The sequence below is a fragment of the Alexandromys fortis genome, unplaced genomic scaffold (assembly GCF_014885135.2).
Source record: "Alexandromys fortis isolate MF-2015 unplaced genomic scaffold, M_Fortis_MF-2015_v1.1 scaffold_156, whole genome shotgun sequence".
In the NCBI taxonomy this organism is placed as follows: Eukaryota; Metazoa; Chordata; class Mammalia; order Rodentia; family Cricetidae; genus Alexandromys; species Alexandromys fortis.
Genome location: NW_026068028.1, coordinates 3,927,547 through 3,946,044, shown reverse-complemented (window position 1 = coordinate 3,946,044; position 18,498 = coordinate 3,927,547). Strand labels below are relative to the sequence as shown.

At 36.4% G+C, this 18,498-nt stretch overlaps 1 protein-coding gene across 1 annotated transcript in view; it reads left to right on the top strand.

Annotated features, from left to right (window-relative positions):
* Nucleotides 1-4,677, top strand: part of Abca5 (ATP binding cassette subfamily A member 5) — a 63,781-nt gene extending 59,104 nt beyond the window's left edge. The window contains exons 35-39 of the mRNA XM_050164286.1: nt 714-833; nt 1,906-2,055; nt 2,373-2,452; nt 3,612-3,667; nt 4,385-4,677. Of these exons, the coding sequence (XP_050020243.1) occupies nt 714-833; nt 1,906-2,055; nt 2,373-2,452; nt 3,612-3,667; nt 4,385-4,492 (514 nt within the window). The 3' untranslated portion in view covers nt 4,493-4,677. The remainder of the gene's footprint in view (nt 1-713; nt 834-1,905; nt 2,056-2,372; nt 2,453-3,611; nt 3,668-4,384) is intronic.
* The last annotated feature ends 13,821 nt before the right edge of the window (nt 4,678-18,498 follow it).

The following is an 18,498-nucleotide window of genomic DNA, read 5'->3' as shown; positions in this document are numbered from 1 at the left end:
TTATGTTTTTCATAATACTGTTTTGTATTTCAATGTTATAATTTATTGTAGTAGTTTAAAGAACTAGTTGGTCAAATAATTTTTGATTCTTAATTTCCATGTATATAAAGTTTAAGGTTTAACTTAGATGTATATTAATTTTATGAATATGCAGCTTTTTTTTTGTTTGTTTTTCGAGACAGGGTTTCTCTGTAGCTTTGGTGCCTGTCCCGGAACTAGTTCTTGTAGACCAGGCTGGCCTCGAACTCCCAGAGATCCGCCTGCCTCTGCCTCCCAAGTGCTGGGGTTAAAGGCGTGCGCCACCATTGCCTGGCTTGCAGCTTTTTTTATAACACAAATCACATTTTATCATACATTGATTCATTCCTTCATGCTTTTGTTTTCTCTCTCTCCCTTTTTCTTATTGCTGGGGATTGAGACCAGCTCCTGTCCATTGTAAGCAGGTGCTGTCCCTCCGAGCTGTACATCAGCCTGGTTACTGTACTTTAAACCCATGTATATCTTTGAAGTAATGAAATTTCTTTGCATTTGTCAAGTTTACAAACTAAAGAAAAGTAAGTTATAATAGAAAAATGATAGTTTGGTAGGATATAATAACTTATAGCAATTGAAATTGGGTAAGTTTTAGTCAAATAGTTGGATTTTGAAAAACTACTTATCTATTAGCAAACAGGTATATTCCTCTTACTTATTTTTTTTAAAATATTTTGTAGGAGAGCAATCAGAACTGCATTTAAAAACAAAAAGCGGGCTGCCCTTCTGACGACTCATTACATGGAAGAGGCGGAGGCTGTCTGTGACAGAGTGGCAATTATGGTGTCTGGGCAGTTAAGGTAGGTGTCTAAGCAGCATACCTTTCAGAGAAGGAATTTAGGCTGTATTCTGAGTGTGACCTTTTAAAAACTTAGAAAAGTGCATTAATTTGAAATGTCAAAACACAATTCTTATAGTTTTTAAAATCTGATGTCTATGTAATTTCTTGGAAACACATAACTTTTTTACAAACTATGTCAAACTACCTGTATTAGTATGTTTTCAGCCCTTTGTTTGTTATTTAAAAATTATTAGACTATTTTAAAGTAATAGGAATTATTTTGAATTATAATACAAAGTATAAGATAAATATTTGAGTTTATATCTACATAAATAAATGATTGACTGGATAAATAAATGTAGACAAAGAGACAAATTTACCTTACACAATGATTTCAAATAAAATATGTCTCTACGGTTCCCTCAAAGGAAGCTTACCCTTTCCTGTTCCAGGTTATACTGGATATAATCAGTTTCTCCTAGAAAATTGAGTAGGAAAAGGGGAAGTAAACCGTTCACAGTTGAAAACTTACAGATGTCTAACTAAGCAGTGTGTGCAGATACTGCACATCCCTGAACATGACACCGAGGAATGAGGAGCATGCTTCAGAGTGCAGTTTTCTGTCCAGAAGTCATAACCTAGTTTAACGTGAGGAAAATAATGAGCAGACACAAACTGAAGGGCATTCCAATAAAACATCTGATCAGTCATGGAAAGGAATGAGTAAGAAGTGTCATTAACTTTGGAGACAAAAGAGTCATAACAACTAAATACAACGTGAAACAGAATCCTGGAACAGAAAAGACACTACTGGAAATCTAACAAAATCAAATAAACCCAGCTCTAACCTCAGCTAGATCTGCATCATGGAGATTGCTTGATTTCAACAAATTTGTCCTAGAGATAGAAGAAAATGTTAGGAAACATGAGACCGGATGTGGTGTGTGCGCTGCATGGTGTTTGCAACATGCTGGTCATGTAAATGATCCCCAGAGCCAGGTTCTCCAAAAAATGTGGCAGAGATTTAAGTGAGAAATCATTCTGTGAAACTATCAAGAAACTTTAACTTTCTCTTTTAAAATTTACTTCAGATGTATTGGAACAGTACAACATCTAAAGAGTAAGTTTGGCAAAGGCTACTTTTTGGAAATTAAATTAAAAGACTGGATAGAAAACCTGGAAATAGACCGCCTTCAAAGAGAAATTCAATATATTTTCCCAAATGCAAGCCGCCAAGAGAGGTAACAACTTTTAAATATATTTAATATTTTTTATAGAGTAGAAGTCATTAAAGGTTATTGTTTCCATTTTATTTCTGCCTGTCTTTGAGTATCTTATTCTGTGCTTTATTGTCACCAGCACTGAACTGTGCTGTCAGAACAGAGGTTTGCGTGTACTGCACAGTTACAATTGCATGGCATTTTACACAAAGTTTTAGGAAAATTAATAACAAAGTATAGTTTTAGAATTTGAATTTGAATCTAAAAAATTAAACTTCATCTGACAAACATACACAGTAGTTGAGTTTTGTTTTGCTGTATTTATCTTTGTTTTTCAGCTTTTCTTCTATTTTGGCCTTTAAAATTCCTAAAGAAGATGTTCAGTCCCTCTCACAATCCTTTGCTAAGTTGGAAGAAGGCAAGTAGCATTTGAGAATATTTTAAGATAGTTTTCGAATAATGGAAGGATTCTATTTAGGAAGTTTAGAACTGGGAGCCAGATTGTTGTTGTAGTTGTAGCAAATAATATCATCTTTCAGTATTTTATTCTAAGATAAGTAAACATGAATGTGTGTATAGATACGTACATATATGTAACAATAATTAAAAAGAATTAAGTGGTCAGGAATTTGAGAGGGGATGTGGGAGACACAGGAGGACTTGTGGGGAGAGAAGGGAGTACTCGTGTAAGTAATTCTCAGAAACATAGAAAATTGAAACATATATACAATTTTTATCATTCTCTGTCTAACTAGGACAAAATCTTTTATCTTACATATCACCATGATAGCTGTAGACTAAGTAATTCTGAAAATTTTACTTTCCTTGTAATGCCTTCATGATTAAAAGAATAAATTTACTAACAGAATCTGGTATTAGATTGGATTGCAAAGGGATTTGAAGTGAGTTTAAGAATCAAGGACAGACTATCTACTAGAGTTTGGAGAAGGGGGTGGGGTAGAGATCTGACACCACAATAAAACCAAAAAATAATGAGGAAGGAGATACAGGAGCGACAGTGGAGGTAAGTTAGAAAATGTGAATTAGGTCAAGTAACATTAATCCTGACTGTTTAGAGCAGAGAATCAGTAGTGGGCATGGGAGAGAGAAAAAGAGTGAGACTGAGGGAAATAACGTTTGGGCAGCTTGTTGTGTGTGTGTGTGTGTGTGTGTGTGTGTGTGTGTGTGTGTGTGTGAGTGTGTGTGGGGCACGTGAGAGAAAAGAGATGCGACAGACCTCAGGGGGAGGGGTTGTTTATTGGGGAAAAGTGAATGGGAAAAGGGGGGAGGGGAGACTGGCCTCTGGGGTCAAGAGTAGCAGAAGAGGAGAGGAGAGGAGGGGATGGAAAGGAAGGTGGGGCGGAGAGGAGAGAGAGATGGGAGGTGGACAGGCTCCTTTTAAAAGGGGCTGCAGTGAATGTGCACAAGAGTAGTCAGGCCAGTGCAGATCTCTGAACAACTTCAGTTTTGAATGACTTGTTGACAGAGTTTTTAAAAAACATTAGATACCTTGCAAGTTATTGCCATTTCATTCCTTAAAAATATCAGAGTAAAATGTTATTTTTATGTTTTAACAGCAAAACACACTTTTGCCATAGAAGAATATAGCTTTTCTCAAGCAACATTGGAACAGGTACTGTAAAGTTAAATTAGAAAAGATTACTACATAGTTAGGTGTGTCTATTAGCAATTGCTTAGGGTTATATTTTGGAGTAATAGTATAGACATTTAAAATTATGTAATTAAAAAAATGTACTTATTCCATGTGTGGGTGTGAGTCTACAAGGGCCACAGCATTTTTGTGAGACCAGAGGACAATTTGTAAAAATCAGTTCTCAACCATGTGGGGCTTGGTAATTGAACTTAGGTCTTTGGACTTGGCAACGCTGAGCCTTCTCACCACTCCCATTTATAGTTACAATTATAATTACAGCTTTAGCATCCTCTTTGCTTTTTGTTCAATTTTATTTTTAAATACCTTTAAATGAAAACTCACATTATTTACGTTTATTGAGTACAGTGTGATGGTTTGATATATACATACAATATTGAATAATTAATTCAAGTGAATTTTATCTTGTTAATTTTAAATAGGTTTTTACTCATCTTTGTAAATACTTGAAAAGACTCATGGTAGTATTCCATATTAAAATACTTGATACATTAATCAGATAGTTTGTTAACTCTTTAAGTATACAATTGTCTTTGTATATAATGGATGTAATTTGATTTGCTCAAATGGTATTAATATCAATAAATTTCTTGATACTTTTTAATAGTTATGGCATTGTATCATGTCTAATAGTTAAAAGTTCTTTGAATTATAGAATAATTTTTCCCTCTTATCTAGGTTTTTGTTGAACTTACCAAAGAACAAGAAGAAGAAGATAATAGCTGTGGGACTTTGAACAGCACACTCTGGTGGGAAAGAACACAGGAAGATAGAGTAGTGTTTTGAATGTTTGTTGTACACTGCTTACTGACACTGAATTTATTTATTCTTTTAAAACTGATTTTAAGAGTGTATTACTTGAATAGTAGTTCAAGAAACATGAAAGCACTTGGAAGTTTCTTAAACTCCTTAATTTATTTGCTATTGTTGTTTGCTTTCCTTTAAATAAATTTGTGTGTAATTGTCAAGCAGCATGTTTATGTCTGAAGTATATTGAATGGAGTCAATATGCCATCTTTTTCCACCTTTCACAAAACAATATTTCTCAGCAGCTTAAGGAAATTATGAAAGAATAATTCTGAATAATATGTAAGTTTATATTATATTACATAATTTTACATTTCTCCAGTGCTAATTTAGAAAGGCCAGTATGTGGCTAATCAATAGAAATGAGAATTAAGACAAAGAAGAAACTTGGCTTTTCCTTTAAAATTTATTTATAAAAGAAACTCTTGAGGAAGTTGGCATCTGTAAAAGTTCAGAGATGAGGAGTACATCCACTAGGTGGCAGTCCTTAATCATAGTAAATAAAATAGTCTTATTCTAATAAGTGATTTTCAATATGGCCAATTATATGTTTCGAGTTACATTTCTTTTGCCCACATTAAAATTCACTGTGTTTTGGTGATCGTAATTCACGAACAGATTACGACTAGAGTCTTAGTATGTAACAGTCTGGTTCTCTGAAATGACGGTGACAGATACCTGTAGAGGGAGGAGAATTAGTCTGCATCTTCCCCCAGACTCCTGATGAAGATTAAAAACAAAAAGCTTGTTGCCTTCCTCACAAGAGGCATGCTCGATTTTATTCTTAGATAAGAAATTTATTGGATGACCATTTCTATTGCTAAGTTTTATTACTTGATTTTCTCTTAAGTTTTAAGTAGATCAATGTATCAGTGTATCTATTTCTTTAAAAAGTCACCTTTTAATCACCTTAGAACATGATAGAATATAGTAACTACTTTAGGGATTAAATTAAGATATAAAAAGCAGAGTTTCACCCTTATGACAGATTTTAAATATATGATAATATAATCTTAGAAATATTATATGACTCATACATGACAGGTATGCTAATATAAATGATGGTAGTTGATACTACATTTTAATCTGTTAAAGTGTTAACTTTGCAAAAAAACAAATATATTGTGGTGTGACTTTTGCATTACAGAGACATAAAGAACAATGTCAAGAACAGAGGGGCTTGCTACTAACTTACTTTAAGTAGTCAAGCTTTCAATGAAGTTATTAGTTATTTCGTGTTGGGAAGACTTCGTGAACTTTTGTCCTGTTGGTTAATGAAACACCTGTGGTTTTAGGCTAATGTAAGTGTTCCTTTCTCAGTACAAGGTACATGGCCAACACTTCCCTCCATTGCTTTGACAATTCCTGTCCATCTTCTCAAAGGTATCTGGTTAGTCTCATATCTCAGAGGTACTCTATTCTAAATCAGCCATCCGACAAGTCTGCTTGAATTTTATGACCCATAGCTAAGTTCTCTTAAGATTTCGTTGGCAGTAGCTTGCCTCATGAGACCAAATTATAGTTTTGGATTGTTTAGAATCTTACATTTAGCTAATGATTACTACATGATAAATATAGTCAAGACATATTTAAGAGGAAGTGTTTATCTTTGCTGATAAATTATAAATAGCACTTTGTATTTTCTAAGCAAGTCACTGGTAAATGGTGCCGTAAACCTGAAGAGTTATCTTTTAGTATTTAAGTACTTTGGACCTTTCTTTTGGGATGTGATTTTTGTAACTCTGTAACCTAGAACGCATACCCTTAAAACAAACAAGCATAAAAACCAAACAAAGTGTATTTATAGTTTACTAGGGCAGTTACTGAAAAAGGTCAGTTTTTTTTTTTAAGCATTCTAAGAAAGAGCTATTTCATAAAGATGGTGACCCACTGTCACCTGCTTTTCCATATAGCTGCGTCACTGTCTCTTACTGTGTCTGAATGTGTGATGATGTAAAGTACAGTTCTTAGGGGTGGAAGTTGAGATTATATTGTCTAATCATTTTCTTGTCTGTTGTGTTCATCCAGTTATTTTTCTGTACATAGCACAAAGTTTTGTAAAATTTTAGATAAGACCCTTAAAATAGAGCTTTTGGTGTTCACCCATCGGGGAAATGTATTTTGGTCATGAATTAAGTTTTTCTTTTGGAAGCTTATATCCACCCTCCCCTTTAACTTTTTAAGGTAGTAACTGACCCAAGAAGTACAATTTAAACAATTGAACATTTAAACAACTGTTAAAGTAAGGGCAAATGAACTGGGACAAAAGTAGACAGAAAGTCCCATAGAAGTTTGTCGTTACTGCAATGTAGAGTTTGTTTTGCACATATGTTTATTTTAAAATATCTTAAATTATTGCTCTCAGAACTTCGTTCCACATCAATACAAGTAAACAAATGACTATATTTGTTAGGCAAAAGATGAATACAAACAGCAGCATCACCTTCCTGCCTTATCTTTTCCACCTGCGATCAAATATTAGAAGTAGAATCAAGGCAAAGCTCTCCTGAGTGGCGGAACGTTGAAGGCGGTGCTGTCTTCAGCGGAGGAATCAGCTGGTGACCATGAAAAGCATTCTCAGTGCTCTGAGATTTACTTTGTATGGCTTCTTCCCCACTCTCACCTTATTTTTAGTAAAAAAGCAGTGGGTTTTTGTTTCAAAAATTATTTTATATTTAATTGGAAAAAATTATTTTTAGCTAGTTTTGGATTTCACCATTAAAACATTTTTTTTTCAGTAGTTTATTTCAGCGCACCTTTCAGTGATTGTTTTTAGAATGGGTTTAGGTAGAATGATGAACTGATTTTTTTCTCTGTGAGATCTTGTGTTCTATTAAAAGAAGGATAGATACTTAAATAATGGTAAGGAAATGCTTGGCTGCCTAGTACTAGAAGTATCTTACAGGAGCACAGTTAATTTTACTAGGGTAGTGTTACTGTTTTCATGTTCCTTTGTTGGCCACTCAGCATCTCTTTCTGATTTCGCCTTTTGCTTTTGTTAAAATGCCATCATACGTTTTCATGTATATATTAGTAGGCATTGATTTTTTTTAAGATAGTGAAAACTTTTTCTTAATGTATTTTTAATACTGTTAACATTGGTTTTCCATCTTTTTCCTTGAAAATAGCATATTACATAAAATGAAAATGTATTCTCAGGTGAATTATTTTTGTATCAGCTATTCTTATAAGGTAAAAATTTACTTATTTTCTATTCATAATGTATTGTATGTAAGCAATTCTCAATGCTGCCCTTTAAAAAATGAATGTGCTTATATTAATAATAATAAACTTTAAGAGCTAAAAAATCTATGACAAACTTTATTTTCTCTACTGAAATGGATTCTTTGTTACTTAGTGTTCATAATTATATGCACGGCTTAAATTAACAGTTGAAGCTCCACTCTGTAAGTAAAATGGTATTCTCTCTTAAGGACCTTTATTAAGTAAGGGGTAATGAAATGTTGGCAAGAATTGTGATCTAACCATGTTTGTACTTTAAAGTTAAATTTAGTTTTTTTTTAATGTTAAATGTATTTTATGCAAACAGCAGTCATTTATTTATAGTAAATACGTATTTATCTATTTCCTTAAAATTTAAAGTTAATCTGATTGTTTTATTTGGGCAGTATTCTTCCCAAAACTCAACAAATTAAGGGCTTTTTTTTTTTAATGTTAAGAGGTCAAGTTCTGAAGAATTCAAAACATCTTAAAACTAGGCTACATGTGCTTGCTGTTGTAATTACACAAACGTGCACTCCCGTGCCCTCGCAGACACACCGAGAGGCATGTTTCCATGGTGATTCTAAATGCCACGAAGGCCGACAGTCACGGTCTTATCACAGCTGCTTATTTAACTGAATAACTGGGGTGGTGAGAGGCCCCCGTGATGAGCTCGCATCAGCAGTTACAGGTGTATAACCCAGCTTTACAGCCGCTACGGCGGCCTTTCTCAAAGTTCAGACTTGTAGTTGGGAACTAGTACAATTTAGGTTTCAGGTTTGTACAACTCAATATTTTCTACTAAACTAAGATAATACATAATTTTACTATTATATTTTATCTAATAACCACACAATAATAGAGCCTTCTAAGATCTCTCAGATCTTAAAGCCTGGCTGAAAACCCTCCTAACTGAGTTGAAATTTTACTTTGCTGTTTTAAAATGAATATATAATAATTTTTCCCCTTTATGAATTATTTTCTTTTTTATGTTTGGGATTGAGCCAGGAGCTTGTGTATGGTAAGCATACTGTCTATTCCTGAGCTGAGTACCTGCTACTTTGAGTTAGTCTAAATGTTATAGACTATGAGGTATTTTACTAACAGAATGGCACCATTACTGTTTTTGGAACATTGCACCAGCCATTATTTATTAAAATCTCTTTGACATACAATTGTAGGAGAAGGTATTGAGTGATAATTTTCACTGGTTGTTGGATAGGAATTTCTTTAATGCATTGTATGAGAAGATGACTCTGGGGCCTCATGTGTTCTAGGCAAGTGCTCTGCCATCAAGTCACACCCAGGCCAGTGTGATTAATATTGTTTTACAGTAATAAATACATGCTTGATATTTGCTTCCTACTGATTATATTTAAATTCTCACACATTAATGTATATGAAATCACAGTTGTAACTGAATGAGTTCAAAATTATTTGTCACATCTTATAAATTGGGTGCTATTTTATAGATATTTTGTGATTCTGGAGAACAAAGTAGGTTATTAAATTTAAAGCAGGAATGTATGCAATGGGGATGATAAAATTCTGAATTATCAAGGTAATGTCTTGTTTTGTTTTTTCTTTATTCGAGACACGGTTTCTCTATGTATCCCTGGCTGCCCTATGGAACTCGAGCTGTAGACCAGGCTGGCCTTTAACTTAGAGATCCACCTGCCTCTGCCTCCTGAATGCTGGGATTAATGGCGTGTGCCACTACCGCTCGGCAAGGTAATCTATCTTATAATTATTGGTTATGGGTAGATATTAAAAGTAGGTATAGGAAATGAACATAAACTACTTACAAAGAATGTGTTCAAGTGCTTGTATTTTAAAGTTTAAAACCTCAAAATTTCTTCCTGGTTGTGGTTGTTTGAAAGAAAATGGCCCACAAAGGATGCGGCACTATTTAGGTGTGGCCTTGTTGGAGCAAGTGTGAAGGTGAGCTTTGAGGTCTCAGATATGCTCAAGTCATGCCCAGTGTCTCAGTTCACTTCCTGTTGCCTGGAAGATGTAGAACTCTCAGCTTCTTCTCTATCACTATATCTGCCTGCGTGCCAGCATCTCACACCATGATGATAAAGAACTAAATCTCTGAAAATGTAAGCCACCGCAATTAAATGTTTTTCCTTTATAAGAGTTCCTGAGGTCGTGGTGTCTCTTCACAAATATAGAAATCCTAACTAAGACACTGGTGTTAACTGACTTCTGGTCATTAAAATAAACGTAAGTATGCATTATTTTAAGAAGCAGACCCAGAATCTTGTCTTGGCCCTTTACAGACTTTACCATGCATCTAAAAATTACAAAATATCTGTAGTACACAACTGGGAAAAAACAGAATTTTGTTGCTCAGAGAGCCACTGGACATATTTTGGTCATTTTGATTTGTTGAAGGGCGAAAGAACTTACATTCTCAATTTACAACTTAAATGCTGAACTCTGTGCTGGAGAGAATGACTCACTAGAAATGTAGAAATTCCAAAGCTAATTATTTGAAGGTGTTTTATTTCTAATATTACAATTAAAGTTTTCATTTAAAAATATCTCATTAGTCATAAGGAATTAATCCTGTCTAATGGAAGAAGCCCCGGTCTTAAAAACTACAGTGATAAAGATAAGGTAGAGAAAATGGATCAATCCTCTGACCACTAGGAGGCAGCAGAGGGCTGCGACGAAGGGATTTTACCTGCCTAATTCTAGAAGGGAATGGATAAGGCTTCTTGAGCAGAGCCAACAAGGCAATGTTGGAGACCAGAGGCTGAGATCTACTGAGACAGATGGTTGTCTAAGTGCTAGTCTATTTGGGAAATCGTGACAGGACTCAAGAGATAACACAAAGGACAAGAAATACGAAGTGAGCCAATATACAGCCCCAACCATTTGTCAAACTGAAAGCAGAGAAGCCATTACAAATACAATCGTGATGGTATTTGTAGGCTCAAGGCAAGGATTAAATCACTTGGTTTCAGTCACTCCTTTGATTCCTTTAATTTCAGATATTCTACAAATAATCATGGTTTTTTTTTTCATGTGTATGAGTGTGTGAGTGTTTTGCCAAGCATGCATGTCTGTGCGTCACATGCATGTAGTGCCCGCAGAGGCCAGAAGATGTCAGAATCCCCAGAACTAAAGTTACAGGCAGACAGTGGTGAGCTTCCATGGGGATGCTGGGAATCAAACTCTTCCTCTGGAAGAGCCGTATGCACTCTTAACCTCTGAGCACCTCTTCAGCCCCCAAATCAGGGAAGCTTGTTTCTTATTTCAAAAGCAAATTATACTGATAAGTTGAAAAACTGAGAAGGAGATGGGCAAAGATGGGAAAAGAAAACCGTTAAAAAGGAATTGTTTGGTGTCATCTTTGTTAATAGACTTTCCTACAGTCTCCAATTTGTTTCTATCTCTCAACTCTATTACTTTCAATAGTAAAACCAGTATTATGCATTTGAAACACATTTATTTCTCTTACAGAGTCATTTAAGGATTTAGTTGGTAATTCCCACAGCGAGAGTATCAAGATAACATAGAAAAATGTCATTTTTGGAATATTTGAAAACTAATTTCTAACCATCAGAAGACAATTTTACGTGCCAGACCTCGAAGGTAGAGGATTAGAAGCTTTTCGGTGTGACTTTGAGTAAGAAAGACTGGGTAGCAAAACAGTCTTTATTTGAAAGATGCAGAGAAGGACCTAGGGAATCATGAAAGGTGTTATGACTCGTGATAAGCAGGTTATGGAGGGAAACAAAAAAGTGGAAATATCTCTTTGCCTTAGCTACAGGTGGGGGGAGTCAGGGGAAGGGAGGACTCAGGGGAAGAGCCATACTCGCACGGAAGAGAAGTTTGACATCTCTTGTGAAAGACTGGCAGTCCTAGCAAAAGGGCACGTTCACAGTCTTGGTAATTCATAAATCCAATGAGAGGAAATGATATTGCAGTGACTCCTGCATGGTAGCTCAGCACTGGAAAAGAAATTCACTACACTGCTTCTGTCATCCAGTGAGTAGTATGCCAAGGTGCCATCTAGAGAAGAGTGCCTGTGGTTTGAAACGGAGACATTTTGGAGATCTGAGGAGAACAGCTGCCATCCGAGGAGTCTGGAGATAACCTCCCACAGTGTCGAGGTCAGCAGTGGCCACAAGAGGCAGGGTAGAGCAGGGGAAAGTCAGACAGCAACAAGCTGAGTTTAATCTGGGGGCTAAGCTATGGAAGGCACAGTAGCCTGCCCTACTGTAGTGCAGGGCTGAGCCCTGTCATCTCAGAATATGTGGAGAGCAGCACCGAGGCTATGGGGGGGGGGGGGCAAACTGGCCTCTGGACCTGCCTTCCTGCCATGTGCGGTTTGCTCCCAAGTAGCCGAAATGGAACTCCATTGAACATACGGACTGATTTCAGTAATATAACCATGTACATACTATGAATTCTACCATCCCCTGAACATGGAATATCTTTCCAAATCCTTGTATCTTCTCCAATTATTCTTTTTTTATATTTTAAATTTTAGATGTTTCTCCCTCCTAGGTTTGTCTTATTCCTAGGTGTTTCATTTTTGAGGCTATTGTGTGACTGTTCTGTTTTCTTTCTCAAAATGTTCATTTTGGAATATATGAAAGCCACTCAATTCTTATATATTGATTTTGTATCTTATTTTTCTAAGTACCACAGCATCGTGCTCCATAATTTACACTGTAAGACTATAATGTAAAACTGCAGCCAACATTTCTAATAACATTCTAGAATATACATTCATATTCTCAAATGGTTGTTTTGTCTGCAAAAGATTTTAGTGGTATGTTATAGTTACCTAAGGATGGAAGTTCATTCTTACTAAAGAAGAATCTGAGAGTAAACTTGTTATCATTCCAATTTGCTGGTTTGTTGGGGAGACTGCTTGTTTGTTCCCGGCCGCCCAGAACCAAAATAGTCACACAGAAAGTATATTCTTTAAAACACTGCTTGGCTAATAGCTTAAATATATTGCTAGCTAACTCTTCTATCCTAAACTAACCCATCTCCATTAATCTCTTTGCATCACCACGAGGTTGTGGCCTGCCAGCAGTTTCCGCGGGCTCCTGCAGGGGCAGCTACATGGCTTCTCACTGACTCCGCCTCCTCTCTATCTCTTCCAGCCTGGCTATATTCTGTTAAGACATTGGCTGAAAGCAGCTTCTTTATTAACCAGTAAAACCAACACATATACAGAAGGACTTCCCACACCGCTAATTGACATTAAAAAGTTAGGTTTGGGAATCTTCCTCAAAGGTCTTAAAAAAATGAAATTTTCTGTCCCCCCAAAGGACACCATTTTAATAATCTGATCCCTATGGTTGCACTATTTTCTATTCCCTTCATAGCATTTTCAATCAGAAAACTCGTTATTCAGGAATGGAGAGGCTGATAGTTTATACTTGGTACTTATTGAAATAATCATGTTAGAACATCCACAGAGTGGTTTTCTTTGGCCATAGCTACTGCATCTTATAGGATGCGTATGAATATCAACAGTTCACGAAAGTGTGAGATTCATAAAGGACTCTTGAGCCCACTCAGATTATTATTATTTTTGAGAACATGGAAGTTAGCAGAAAGTAGCACCAGTGGATAAGGAAATGGTGATTAGTGTGTAGCCCTAGGTCCATGAAATAGATGCTAGACAGAAGATACCTGGCAGAAAGAGTAGATTACTGTAGAATCACCTGAACACCCTGGAACATCTGTAGATGAAAACTACTTGAGAAATTATACTTTCAAACACCAGTCCAATTTAAGACATAATAAAACGTTTTAGGGGGATCTATTTTGGTCATTTTTTAAAACAATCTTTTCTCATTTTACACTTCCCACTCCCTCCCCACCTCTTGCTCCCTCCACCTTTCCCTCACCCCAGCCCCCAATTCACTCCTTAAAGAGGGTAAGGTTTCCCAAGGGGAGTCAACAAAGTCTGACATCACTTTGAGGCAGGACCAAGGCCATTCCCCCTATATCTAGCCCAAGCAATGTATCCCTCCAAAAAGAATGGGCTCCAAAATGCCAATTCAAGCACAAGGTATAAATCCTGGTTCCACTGACAGTGGCTCCACAGACTGCCCAAGCCACACAACTGTCACCCACACTGAGTGGGTCTACTTTGGCCCTATGCTGGTTCCCCCGCTAGCGGTTCAGTCAGTGAGCTCTCACTAGCTCCGGTCAGCAGTTTCTCTGGTTATCCCCATTAGAGTCGTGAATCTATTCCCTGTATTATTGCTCCTTCTCGTGACCTCCAAAAATTCAATCCAGTACTTAGCTGTGGATCTCTGCATCTGCTTCCATCAGTTGCTGGATGAAGGTTCTATGATGGCAATTAAGGTAGTCATCAATCTGATTACAGGGGAAGGCCAGTTCAGGAACCTGCATAAGAGGAACTCTTCAGTAATGTCACCATTTCAGTTTAAGACCATGAGGGCTATTCTTGTCCAAATCACCACATTCCACATTCCCTGTCACCCACATCATAATGCAAAATGCATTTAGTCTAACTTCAAAAGTCCCCGCTGTTTTTCACAGTCTCAACAGTTTAAAATTCCAAACTCCAAGTATCTTCTGAGATTCAAAACAATTTCTTTATGTATAAACCCCTGTGAAATAAAATGTACATACTTCCAATATAGAATGCCACAAATATATATATATATATATATATATATATATATAATTACTATCCTAAAAGGGAGGAATGGGGCAGAGTGAGCTGAAACAAGACTGAAGCCCATCAGGGCAAATTCCAAATCCTGTAACTCCCTGTGTGATGCTAAACGCTTAGATGGCCCCATTTTTCCAGTTTTGCTAGCTACAGCACCCTTATCTCTTGAACTGGTTTCACTCTCTGTCCATTTGATGCTTTATTTCACAGCTAATTTGTAGTAATTGGCTTCATCCCATAATGACCAATATGTTGTTGTTGTTGTTTTAAAGACAACTATTGAGCTAGATATGAAAAAGCTGACCACTATAAAATCACCAGAAGATCTTGGAACATCTGTAGACAAAAACTAGAAACTTTACTTTCAACAACTTTTGTGTTACTTAATGTAGGGTTAAAAGGGCTGGTGAAAGGATACCCTGGCCTTGGACCAGAGCCAAGGAAACACATCCTGCCACTAACCAACTCAGGAATTGAAATTCAATCCCTGAACATAAAAACCAGCCAACCTCTGTGCTTGTCTCAAGCTCTGGGGTTGAAATCCTACCAATCCCTACCCTGAAAATCTCCACCTTGGAAAGCTCCACCCCTAAGAAACCCTATATAAGTCTTGTACCTGTTCAGTTTGGGACTGCCTTTTTGTCCACCCTGGCAGAGGCAGTCACTCCCCTGAATTCCTCCCTCCCAATAAATATCTAGGTTGAGGTCAGTGGTAACGATTTTCCTTTCCTGGAATGGAGCACAGGATGTAACAACTCGTGCTGAAATGGAGCAGAATAGATCTGTTGCATTTCTGAAGGGAAATTCCCCTAACAGCAGAGTTGTAATACCTCTCCCCGGAGCAGAGCAGAGCTGTAACACTGTGGCTGGGGAAACTTTCCCTTGCTGGAGCAGAATTGTTACACTCCAGGGAAGCTGAGCAGAGCTGTAACAGCCTTGCTGAGGGAACCCTCCACTGCTGGATGGAGCAAAATTCTTACATTTGTTTTAGGAAAAGCATTTCCAGAGCAAGGACTATAACTCTTTGCTGGGAAAACCATCCCCTATTGGAACAGACTGTTAACACTTCTATTGGGATACCTTTTCTTCAAGCCTATAGGTATTCCTTGGCTGTCAACTACCAAGATACCTTTCCCTCCCAAGCCATAGGTATTCATTCCTTGGCCTCTGATTATCAGGACGCCGTTCCTTTCAGAGCTGTAGGTATTCCGACTACTACCAGGATAGCTTTCTCTTCAGAGATGTAACACATTTAACAGACACAGAAAAGAAACTTTTCAGATTTCCATCAACGCTATAATGAAGTGTCTAAATTCAAAGATTTATGTGTTTTTTTTCTCCTTTTGTAGCTGCTACAAAACATGTATAGGATACATTCTGTCTCCTAACAAAAATAGAAACTCTAAGACATCTATTCTTTAAGGTTATCTTCATAGCAAAGGAAACATTGGTTAAAAATGAAAAGACAACCCAGAGAATAGGAGATAGCATTGATAAACTATTTACCTGGCCAAAGAATTAATATCCAGATTATATAGGAAAATACAAATCAAAATCACACTGTAATATCATTATACTATTAAATAATGGGTATTGAATGAAAAATAAAAATGTACAAATGCAGAGATGAGGCTGTGGTATAAAAAGAAGTAAAGCAATGTTATTAGGACTATATCCAATCATGTTATCTTCATTCTTATATGTATTGTAGTGATAGCTGTTGCGGTCTAGATATAGATGCAGCTTGGGTATCTATCAGTGAATGAATGGATAAAGAAAATGTGGTATATACACCACATTTTAATACATCATTGAACCAAAATGGAACATTAATCTTATTATTACCTTCATCATTATTGTTCCATTATTACAGAATGTAATTTAGTCATAAAGGAAAATGCTGCCATTTGCCAAAAATGGAATGAACTAGAGAACATTAGGTCAACGAAAATCAATCATACCCAGAAAGACAAATACTACATGTTCTTTCTCATATATAGACGCTTAGAACAAAACAAAGCTAGTGATCTGAATGTAGAATGTTATTACTAGAGGCTGAGAGAGTGTTTTAGTAATCTCTATCCTGGGACTCCCTTGCCACATGACAGACCTCAGTTGTTTTCCTTAACTTTCAGAGGAAGACTCTACAACTCCTTCCCTGTATCCTTCTTTAAACTAATGAAAAAAAAAAAAAAAAGAACAACTGCCAAGTTCTGTTGTCTCCTAGGACTGGAACCTGGCCCCCTCCAAGACTTACATTTGCATAATCTTTAACTTGCCAGTTTCCTTTGCTACATAAGCTTCTCTTTAATTCTTTTCCACATGTTGGAAGCTTGGCTGGGTGAGGTCTTGCTTTAAGGGCACCCTCCCTTTTTTTCTATTTCAAATCTGTTTCTTTAAATTTCTCATTTAATGGAGCATAAGAATTGGCTTCAGCATTTAATCTCCTCAAACGGTACATTTTGTGTATTTTTTTTTTTTGCTCTGCTTGCTCTTTTTTCCTGGTAGATTTGCATAAGAGAATGATCACTAATAATTAATGTGGCATAGTCAATACTAGGCAGTCTAAAATCTCCTTTGCCAATGAACTTAATGCAAAACTCTTAAATTTAGCCTCTGGCAGAGATTTGGACAAAGACAAAAAAAGCCACATTATTTGTCAAATATCACACCAAAAAAAAGTCTCCAATATTATTTATCTTCGAAACCTTTTGAGCTGGGTTGCTGCTGGCCACATTGCTCTCAGTACTATTTTCCGTGCTTCTACTAGAGTGGCCCACTAAGCCAACTTACAGTGTTCAACTGCTTTTCTAATCCAAAGTACCAAAGTCTTTCACATTTCTCCAACAAAAAGCATGGTCAGGTCTATCACAGTAATACCCCAGATCTGGTAGCAATTTCTGTCTTAGTTACTGTTTTATTGCTATGAAGAAACACCATGATCAAGGCAACTATTATAAAGGAAATCTTACCATTTTTAGAGGGTTAGTCCATGATCATCATGGTGGGAAGCAGGCAGGCATGGCACTGGAGCAGTAGCCGGGAGTTTTGAATCCTTATCTGTGGACAGGAAGCAGAGACATACCGATTGAGCCCTGACATGGGCTTTTGAAACCTCAAAGCCCACACACCAGTGACCTACTTCTTCAGCAAGACCCTACTCATTCCAAGAAGACCATACCCACTCTAGTGGGTACACACCTCCTAATCCTTCTCAAACAGTTCCACTAACTGGGGAGCAAGAATTCAAATATATAAGCTTATGGGAATCATTCTCATTCAAACCACCACAGAAAGAGAGGGTGAGAGAAGAAAGAAGGAAGACAGATAATGGGTACTAAAATGGAAGGAGTAAATCTAGTATTCTACAACATGATCTGGTGGCTATAAATTACAATAAAGTATTCAATACTTTGAAGAACTAAAAGAACTCTAGCTGTGCATACTATGTTGTAAGTGTATTCACTAAGTTTTAATCTTAACTATTATTATTTTTACATTTATATATTCAAATAGGTTAGCTTCTTTCTCCCCCAATTTAGCTAATTTGCATAAATTAGTTTCTTAAATTTGAAGTATAAATTCTATATGCTACATGGTGTCCATTAACTTTAGTTCTTAACTTACTAGTAGTCCACCCCCTTTTCTTTCCTCACATGCATGTTGGATTTTGATCATAAAGTTCTCTTCTAGGAGTAATGTGGTTTTAATCTGTTACTCCATTCCCTGCATTCATATCCCTGTGGAATTTTGGTGCCTTTTTTGTAAGATTCCAGGTAGTGTTAATGATAGCAAGAGGAAGAAGGCAATCAAAAGCAACAGACTTTTTTTTTTTTGGTGGGGACACTTACAATTTTCTAGCCATTAGACTAGATACATAAATTTAATAATCATATATTTGGCATGTTCTATATGTATGTCAACGTTTATATTTCTTGGTTTCAATAGCTGAAAAATATTGAGAGCGAAATGTTTAAAGAAATGGTGCAAGATCAGAGAATTAACTTTTGTTCTAGAGTATAAATACTAATTACTTTGATATTGTCCCTATTATTTAGTAAGGAGATCTCCCTCCTATCTACTG